General features: G+C 32.6%; 1 protein-coding gene across 2 annotated transcripts; it reads left to right on the top strand.

Annotated features, from left to right (window-relative positions):
• Nucleotides 1–658: 658 nt before the first annotated feature.
• On the top strand, nt 659–9,980 carry LOC104901001 (NEP1-interacting protein-like 1). 2 transcript variants are annotated; one of them, XM_010688545.4, is made up of 5 exons: nt 659–1,048; nt 1,456–1,607; nt 3,197–3,280; nt 5,751–5,933; nt 6,087–6,280. In XM_010688545.4, exons 1-5 carry the CDS (start codon nt 874–876, stop codon nt 6,150–6,152), a joined length of 660 nt encoding a protein of 219 aa, XP_010686847.1. In that variant the 5' UTR covers nt 659–873; the 3' UTR covers nt 6,153–6,280. The 2 variants fall into 2 exon arrangements, with proteins under 2 accessions (XP_010686847.1, XP_010686846.1); XM_010688544.4 differs by lacking the exon at nt 6,087–6,280 and adding an exon at nt 9,586–9,980 and having other exon boundaries at nt 665–1,048.
• Nucleotides 9,981–10,458: the final 478 nt, after the last annotated feature.

The following is a 10,458-nucleotide window of genomic DNA, read 5'->3' on the forward strand; positions in this document are numbered from 1 at the left end:
TTTATGTTTTATTATTCTTCAACACTATTTTTCGTGATTGCTTCATTATCGAGAATGTATTACTTTAGGAACTCCAACGATTCGTTTAATCGATTGTAACCCGGATCTCGCAGATATATCGATTTCGACAAACGATGGCGCTATAGCTTTAGTTCGATTAATTCTTACCAAATTAGTATTTGCAATTTGTGAAGTGCAACTGCATTATTATGTTATTGCTAAATCAAACCTACAATATTAAATCATGGAATGAATTGGATATTTGGACTTGTCGAAGATCTATAAGTAACTAGTCTCATATAGTCGTATTTATCTTGTTCAACTCTCATCCCCGTGTAGGAATCTATGACAAATTTCATTTTCTTTTTCCTTCTGAAAAACTCTGTTGCATTGTACAGATGAAAAATAAGCTATTATCCTAAAAACTTACCATGATTTAAGTAGTTGATTTACACATGCATGATACTAGCTAGATATTATCAAAGCTATTAAAGGACAAAACCATAACATAAAATATCTTCACCTAATAAATCCTAAATCTTAGACCATTTAAAACACATTACCACATAAATTACCCGAAATATGCATGATATATATCTACTTCTATTACTCCACTTAGCTATAAATCTGGTAAAAATGTATGGTTACACCAATACATTAATTGCACTTATCCCATTCATGCATATATGTCCAGTGGGAAGCGCAAGTAGCTCTCACTCTCTTTAATGCTATTTCTAGTTCTAAAACCCCATTTATATCCTCTTAGTCTGCGCTTTCCGATATCATTCACACTCTCTCAATCCCACACTCTTTCTTTTTTGCCACTCTTTCGCCTCTACTCTTTATACTAAATTTTTCCATCAGAATTTGATTATGGAACATCTTCATAGTAAAAGCTTCATTTGTTCTTTTAAGTTGAGGTTTGTATGTATAAAGGTTGTTTACTTGTTTAAAATCATGCAAAGAAGAGACTTTGGATATTATGAATTGGCTTTGAAATTGTTGAAGAATCTTGCTTTGGCCATTGGCACCATTATATTTGCATTTGGTAAGATTACCTTAATTCTTTTCAACAACTTAAATATCAATGTATTCTCATATTAATCTTTTGTCTTCACATCCTTTTCTATGTTCATGTCTTGCTTTCTACAAGTTCATTAAAGCCTTGTTAGTGTGACCCTTTAGACATTTTGACAGTATATGGTACCCATCTGTCTGCATAACATATATACTTCCTCCGTAACAAAAAGAATGCAACAATCGGGTATTATTTGTGAGGTATAAAATATTCAATTGTTGCATGCATTTTTTCTGTTACGGAGGAAGTATGTAGTCTCATTATCAAATTCTCTTTTTAATGAATACGTAAAAATTTCATTCAAGGTAGAATGTACTTTTTCATATAAATAACTAGTGAATAAAAAGAGATCAATTTTGACCATGCAATTTATGCAGGAGGGGTGATAATAGGAGGCATTGCAGGAGCTATAAAAGGGCAAACAACTGAGTCAGGCTTATGTAGAGGCGCCGCGATAGGGGTTATGTCAGGTGCCATTGTTGCCCTTGAATTGCTTGATTCAGTCCTCAATGGTCATTTTCTTTCTAAGGTATATTACCCTTGTACTTACATTCTTTATCTGACTAATTATAATTATCGATTATATATGTGATTACATTCTTTTATTTTTCCACAACAATGTAAAAATAATAAATTTGTAAGTCGATTCATAGGAGAGTTTTTTCCACCTATATCAAAGGCAAAGTCCTTTCAAAATAGACAATTCAATTCTACATTGTTCTTCTGACTCGTAGGTCCATTTCGTGGGGTCAAGTAGCTCCAAGACAATGGACTTTGTAGTTGTGCATTGATTTCGCAGACCAATGACTTGTGCTGTTGTGCATTTTACTTTGTACAACTTGTTTCTCTCACATGTTAACCCAATTTCGGTGAGAGAATGGTAAGGGAAAACCCTCTCTTAAAGTATCCATTGAGATTGAATCCTCAATCTTGAAGTTGAAAGATTATTTCCTTATCAATAGGCCAAACTTAGGACAACACATAATACTCATGACCTATAATATATATACTAGTATTGTACATTTCAAATTTAATCCAATTTGTAGGTTAAGATATAAGAAATTGATGAAATTTTTACTATTATTAACACATATGGGCAAACATTGTAGCCTAGCATTTGTCCAACCCATTCCAAGCTTTAATATGGCGCCATGTTATTCGTGGCACAGTAGATGTGTCTCCCACATGTCACTTCTTTTTCATGCAAAAGTTCTTACCTGTTGTTAAAAAATATATTTCATTATATAGTATCATTAGCAAATTCTCATAACCATGAATAGAAAATAAAAAAAAATATAATGCTCCTACCAATGAGATAAAAAAAATCAAATATGTTCATTTAGTCATTTACTCCTTAAGAATTCTTACTAAAGTACTCATCACAAGTTTTGACATTACAAAATAAAGAAATAAAATAGAATAGTTTAACAATATGATTAGACTAAACTATAATATTTTGTATGCATATATAATATAGATGAACGACTTGCTCATTTTTGATATATTACAATTAGAAAAATATGTCACCCTCATTCCTCCTAAAATGTTAATAAAAAGTCTTAGATTTTTATACCTTAATATGTAAGTCATTATCCAACATTTTTACTTGTGATAAAATGTCAATTGCCAACACAAACATTTTACAGATGGACTTGAGAGTTTATACTCATGCATGCCTTTTTCTTTTTTTTTTCATCTACCTAAAATATGGTAGTGTGTGCGAAAAAGCCCCTTCATAATTTTAAAGTTCAAACTATCGAAAGATGAACAAATTTTGCAACACTTTGCCGAGCTAATATAGTAAATTTGGACCCACCATATTTTGAAGTAGTTTTATCATATAAACTCATATTTATTCCCATTATTATAAATAAAATATTGCTTACCCATAAATGGAGGTGGGACTATCCTATGATATTTTTCTTCAATTTGATTGGGCCCCTAAAGTAGGTATAGCTTGGAAGATGAAAATAAAGACAATGTTTTGAGATGAGAAAAATGGCAAAAACCCACTAAATTTAGCTATCATGTTCCTCCCTCAGTTCCTTGTAGCAAAATGGCTGAAGATACTGCTTTTCTAAGTAAATGCCTAATTGTAATTAAATTTGTGATAAACAGGTTGCTCTTTTTGGAAGCATATTCAATGGGAAGGCATTTAGGGAATTGGTCAGTCCTGCAATTTTGAAGGCTTACCAATGGCAAGTGAGTACCTACTTAAGTAGTAAGCTTGTCGATCATGGATATATTACAAAATTTCCCTTTTCTTATTTTAATATATGCCATCTGATAAAAATCATTAAATAATTGCCTCAAACAATATTAATTTCGAAATTTATAATAGAAATTACACATCGGTTAGTGCTATTAATACTTTTATTATTGTCTTAACTATTTTTATTTCTTATACAAAACTCTTAGGAGGGCATATATCTTTTAAATTGTAATAAACTACAACAAATCAAATTGATTCATAAAAAATTTATTTATTGTAAAGTAATACTTCTTTTTTTTTTTCTCTTTCTCACTTAGAATCTTAGCACTATTCATACTCAGAGATAATCTTCTCGTTTTTTTCAATTTATAAGAAAAAATATAATAATGTATGGTCTTGTTTGATTCGTTTCAATTAGTACATTATTAATATTCAATCGTTATAATTTATACTAATATATAATAAAAGATATGTAAGTTCAAAAAAGTGTATTAGAAGACGCGCATAGAAAAGTGAAAATGATAAAAAAAAAGGAATAGTATTTCATAGATGCATAATCATCTCAAACTTAACAAAAATTTTGTTATTATGCAAGTAACCCGCTTATATATGATTTCCCCATGATCCACCTCACAGTAGCCAGTAGGATAAAGGCATAGATATGGAGTTAAGGCGGTGAAGAGAACAAGTAGTCAGAGTAATAATCACTATAGTCCAAGTTAGAGCTGTCAAAAAATAACCTGATCTGATAATCAGACCTGAACCTATAATGACCTGTAACTGAATTGTACCTGAAATTTTGGCAAAACAGGTCACCTATAACCTGACCTGTACCCGACCTGATAATAATTGATACCTGCTCTTGACCCGATACTCTATGACCTGAACCTGAACAGATACCCGTCCATAAAAGACCGATAACTGAAATGATCTGACCTGACAACGATCTGAACCTGATTCGACACCTGACCTGATTAGGACCTGAAACTGATTATAACTCGACGTAACTTGTCATTAACCCGACCTGTTACGACTCGTTACTTGATTTTACTAAACCTATTGTGACCCGGTACATTATTTTACCTGACTTGTTGCTACATGTTACCCAATTTTACCCGACTTTGTTGATTGTTGATAACTCGACTTGTCAATTATCTAACCACATAGTAACATGAATCATAAACTAACACTACTATAAGAAGGCATATAACTAGATGATCAATTCAAGCATTGATTTTCAATAAAATCTTAAATAATGATACAAATTTGAAGCAACGCCACCCAAGAAATTCATGACATGTTCCATGGTCAAAGCGACCCGAAAGTGACCTGAAATAAGTATGGTACAACCCGATAACTACCAACATGGACCCGACTCGAAACTGACCCAAACCGCTATTGTCCTGACATGATAAGTATCCGACCTATGCATGACCTGAACCTGAAAGCACCCGCTACAAACTTGCAATAAACCCGACCTAACACCATATGATCACGAAAGATGACCTGTCCTGAAATTAACCGCGCCGAACCCGACCGAATTAACGATCATTCCCGATCTGCACCCGGCCTGTTTGATTTAATGACCTGACACGACCTGACCGAACATGACCTGAAACCTGTTATGACCCGACCTGAACCGACTCGGGAAACTGAATTGACAGCTCTAGTCCAAGTAATAATCACTATAGTCAAATCGTTAATTTTTTTTAAGGTTTATGTATTTTAGAAAATGTGATGCTCCCCACTGAAATATAAGGGTCTTTCAGTTTTTTAAAATTTTTTGTTTTTAAGTTGTAGTAAGAATTACACAAAATATTAGAAATCCTTGTTTAACAACAGATGATAGTGTAGTGGTTTTGACATCACCTCAAATCTTAGAAGTCTTAACCTTCTGTAATTGAATCTCACCCTTTGGAAAAGGGATTCTCATTGTCCCCCTTTTTGCAAAAAAAGGAAACAAAATTTGGAAACTCCCTCGTGGGCTGGCTAAGGAAAATAAATATTGCGAGTTGCAACATTATTTTTTAGGCTCCGTTTGGTAGGGCGTAAAATATTTTCAGTGTAAAATGATTTTCATGGAAAACAATTTACAATGGAAAACACAATTCCAAAATTAGTTTTCCGTTGTTTGGTTCGATGTAAAAAAATGATGAAATGAAAGGAAAATGAAAGGAAAAGTAAGGAGGTAGTGAGAGGAGTGTACAAGAGAGAGAAGGAAAATAGTTTTCCCTTCATTTTGAAAGGAAAATGGTTTTCCATCCTTGGGAGAGTAATTTTACACCAAGGGAAAATGGTTTTACACTCTTTTGCCAACCAAACAATGTAAAACTGAAAATAGAGGAAAACAGTTTTCCGGGAAAACGTTTTACGCCCTACCAAACGGAGCCTTAAACAAAGAGATTAATTAAAGTATATGGTTTGATTTTGGCTTTCTAAATTGAGATGACTTTGAACCAGACAAGCATGAATGAAGGCTTTGCCAATGAGGAAGGATCAGATTTATATAACATCGCTGAAATTCGAGGGTTGTCTCCTGAACTCATAAAGAAGCTCCCTGTAATCAATTTTCATTGCCTGAATTCATCAAATTCTGCTCTTTCAATTTCACATACTGAAGTTTGTTGCACCATTTGTTTGCAGGTAATTAACTTCTTACACCCATTCTTCATGCATGATCTTGGCATTCTTAAAAATATATAAACTAGTGGGAAAAATTTTCATTAAATATGCACATATTACAAATTATATTATATCATGATATAAATTTGTTTCACAACTTATCCGATTAAACAGGAGAGAAGGACTTGTTTTGTCCACATCATGGAGTTCTACATGATTGCTAGGAGGCAAAAATTCTAGTGAATTTAGGCTATCTACCTTGTTGACCTATGATAAGAATACGGACAAATATTTAAATTTTCTTTTGTTATTTACCAATGAGAACAAAAGTTATATTGTCTATAAAAAACAGCATTATGTTGAGCTCTTGTCCTGTTGACTATTTAATTTTGCTACTTTTTTTTTATTGTGGTCAAGAAAAAAAAAATGCGCCTCGGCCTTCAGTTTTATGAAATTTTACTCATTTTACTTTTCATTCTGTTCTGTGAACTTTTACTTATTTTACTCTATTTCTAAATTAGCAAAGAAATATTATTAGTTTTTTTTTTGAAAGAGAAATTTCATTAATTGAAGACCAAACGACATCTACAATAGGTATTAAAGTAAAACAAGATACAATTAAACAAGACTGAATCAAATTCGTCTTCGAAGAAACTACAATGAACCAGATCGAACAATACAGCACAACCCTCTTGTATTTGCTGAATCAAGCAGTTATTGATGAGGAAGTCTCAATTTGATATAGTTTGGGAAGAACATTCTTGATCGAGTCAGGTTGACCGCATCTGAGATTCCAATACCTTCATGCTGAGTCTCGAACTTCAACGAATGAGAATAATTTCTCATACATAAAAACAAAAGAACCATACTCACAACTCCCATGGGGAGAAGGAGATTTCCAAAACAGAAACTAAAAACCCCATAACAGGGTTTGAGAAAATCTCATAAAGAGATACTAATTTATTGAACAAAACAAGAAAATAAATTAAAAACTGGAAATAAAAGGAGAAAAGGGGCTTACCATGGATGCAAACATCCATGGCAGCCCCTAATTGATGAAGAAGGGGTAGGAGAGGCTAGGGTTTGAGAGAGAGAAAAAGAGAGGGGAGGCTAGGGTTTGAGAGAGAGAAAAAGAGAGGGGAAGCTAGGGATGAAGAAATATTATTAGTTAATTGGCTAATGTGCCACTTCTATTTGCTATACACTTTATTTATTTAATGCATGTTGACTCAAAAACTGGACTAATATTCTCTCTTCATATATTCTTATTTGTTTAATACAAGTGGACCCTTCTCTATCCTATTGCCTAAATAAATATGTTTATATTGGGTCTGTTTGGCATTACTAGCTGAAAATAAACTGAAACTGATAAGTTAACTGAAACTGATAAGATAAAGCTGAAACTGATAAGGTGCTGAAACTGATTAGTTTAACTGTTTGGCAAAATTAGTTGATTAAGTTGATAAATTATTTTAGCAAAATTAGTTGTTTTCAAAATTTAGGAAAGATTTTCCAAAATTTCAGTCACCTGATTGTGAAAAGGTAAATTTTTGAACTTATCATTTAAGTCATTTTAGGCGCCTAAAATTTTATTTTAGATGCTCCTCAAACACTACAAATTATTTTAGCACCTAAAATATGTTAGCACCTTAGCTAAAATGCTTCCCCAAACAGACCCATCAAGTAGAACTTCAATAAATGGAGGGAGTCTTTCCTTTTTTTTACAACCCCGTACAGTAATTAAAAATGAAAGTACAACCTAATGTTAATATAATCAAATCTAAACCAAACAAACAAACCTAAAAGAGCTTTCTAATCTCGTACATTCCAGCGAAAACCAATATAAATAAAACTTATACAAAAACGCTTAAGAAAGGGGGCATCGCTGGTCAGTACTTGTGATGGTGGATTCGAACCTCGAAATGTTGATGGAGGTAGTAGAAGCAGCGGATGACGGTCACGATCCGGACAACGAACAACCAATGGCAAGTGTCGCTTTTTGCCGCATGAGCAATCCCAACAATCACTTATCGCTCGAATTTTGGGCTAATAATTTTTTGAAGAGTCTTTCCATTTAAGTATTATGCAATCTAATTGAAAATTTCAGATTTTCCCTTTGGTATTTGTGATTTATGAACATCTCTAATGTACCAGTACCAGTGTACCACTTATTAATCTTTGATCAACCAATGATTATAAGGCAGAGCTGACAAATCTTCATACAACGGTACGATAAATTGATGCTCCAAAGTGAAGTGAGTTCTTTTGAGGGAATTTACTCGAAATTATTCGATTAATTAAGCAAGATCAATGTCCACCAACGTAATACTATTAAATACTTTAGGAAGAAGCATCAAAAAACACGATTTCAGTATTTCACCATCCATACTAATGTGCCATAGTGTCACAAGATGGGTAATCATATAATCTTGCTCTCAAATATGACTACTACGTTCAAAGACTTGCAAATATCTAGGATATCCTTGAAGGTTGAAGCTAAAGCTTTTGATCAACTCCTACTTCGTCTGTTTCTTTTTATTTCTCACTTTGGGGAAAATCGTGGACTAAATACAAAGAGAGAAACTGAAAAGATGGAGAGGGATACTGAAAAGTGAGAAAAATCATAAACTAAAAATTAAGTGCATTAAAATAAATATTAAGAAGTGAATGACATGGATGGAAAAAGAAGAAAAACTAGATTAGACATGTTACGAAAAAAGCAATAATGTGTAGATTTAAAAGAAATGGAGCGAATATATTACACCACTATACCTGTCATTTTATATTGATTTTGACTTATCTTTTTTCCAGTTTTACACAATTGACATGCAGAGCAGGATCTAGGATTTAAAATTGGGGGGGGGGGGTCCTAACTAAACCAATCAAATAGACAAAGATCATAATTCATAGATGAGAAGTTAAGTTTTCACGATAACAAAACCAAACTTTATAATATCGAGTCATCTATTAGAGATACCTTCTTTACATTAATATTTCAATATCTTAATTTTTTGTATAGGTTGACTTATACACTCATCAACGAACACAACTTTTACCTTTAATATTTTCAAATACCTTTTACTAAAAGTTTATAGTTTATTTGCTAAATGTAAATAGTGTATAAAGGCCATATAAATTTCCTAAATGTACATAGAGACAAATCCAAAATTTTACATGATAAAATTTATTGTTTACATGCAAATAAATCTTGGTCATATTCAATATATGAATAGTACAAAGAGAGAAACCATAGAATTTATTGTTTACATGAAAATAAATCTTGGTCATATTCAATATATGAATAGTACAAAGAGAGAAACCGAAAAGATGGAAAGGGATATTGAAAAGTGAAAAAGATCATAAACTAAAAATTAGGTGCATTAAAATATTATAAAGTGAATGATATGGGTGGAAAAAAAGAAAAAATAAATTAAACATACTACCAAAAAAGTAATAATGTGTAAGTTTAAAAAAATGGAGCGAATATGATACACCAACATATCCGTCATTTTATATTGATTTTGACTTGACTTTTTCCAGTTTTACACAACTGGCAAGTGACATGTATGACTTATGCTTAAATTTCTTGTTTTAATATCTTGAATAATCATGTTTTTGCAGATTTTTTTGTTTGAAAATTTCTCATTAGCATTCTTGTTTTTCCTCGTTTAAGGATCTTGTGGAGGGTGAAAGAGCAAGAAAGCTACCCGGTTGTGAACACTTGTTTCATATGTTATGCATAGATGAATGGCTAGCACGAAGTACATCATGTCCTGTTTGTAGAAAGATTGTTGATTCTGGTGAATATTTGGGATGCAGAAATGTACTGCGAAGTTAATCACTAAACGCAGAAGTATGTAAAAAGAAAAGGAAAAAAAAGGGAATCAAAGGCACTTTTGCTAAATATGGAAATCAGTTGGATGTGAACATTAGACTGCCAAGTGTTCTTAATTACCGCATTCTCTCCTGCACTGCTATGGATAACATCTAAATTAGTTTGTAAAGTCTTTTTAGGACTGGTGTTATGTGTATGATCAACAAGGGAATCAGATATCCCACTTCAAGACACGGAAACTATGTTTTTCTATTAGTTTAATTTCGTCCCTCTAGGATCAACGGGTTAACACGAAATAACTAATGAGACACAACGGAGAAAACAATTCACAAGATGATCTACTATGTGAATCAACAAAAACTTTTGTGTTTGTTGTTTGTGAAGAACATTAGACATAAAATATAGAAGTTTCTCTCAAGCAAAGCAAGTTTTGTGATATATAAAAACTGATTTTCCACCACATCATATGAATGACAAAGGTAGTATTTATATTACTTTCTTAGATTATAGTAGTTATCGCGTTAATATCCTTTTAATACTCTAATCAAAATTCCCAAACGTCATTAAAAGGATAGCGTACACAATACAACAGTTATAAAACGTTCACGCAAAATATCACACTCCCTGACACTAAGCACGTCGCGAGCAGCAATACAGATCGCGAGCCACGACAACACGCTAGTCGCGACTTGCGACGTATGTCACGACCAG

The sequence above is a fragment of the Beta vulgaris genome, chromosome 8, assembly GCF_026745355.1.
Source record: "Beta vulgaris subsp. vulgaris cultivar EL10 chromosome 8, EL10.2, whole genome shotgun sequence".
Classification (NCBI taxonomy): domain Eukaryota; kingdom Viridiplantae; phylum Streptophyta; class Magnoliopsida; order Caryophyllales; family Amaranthaceae; genus Beta; species Beta vulgaris.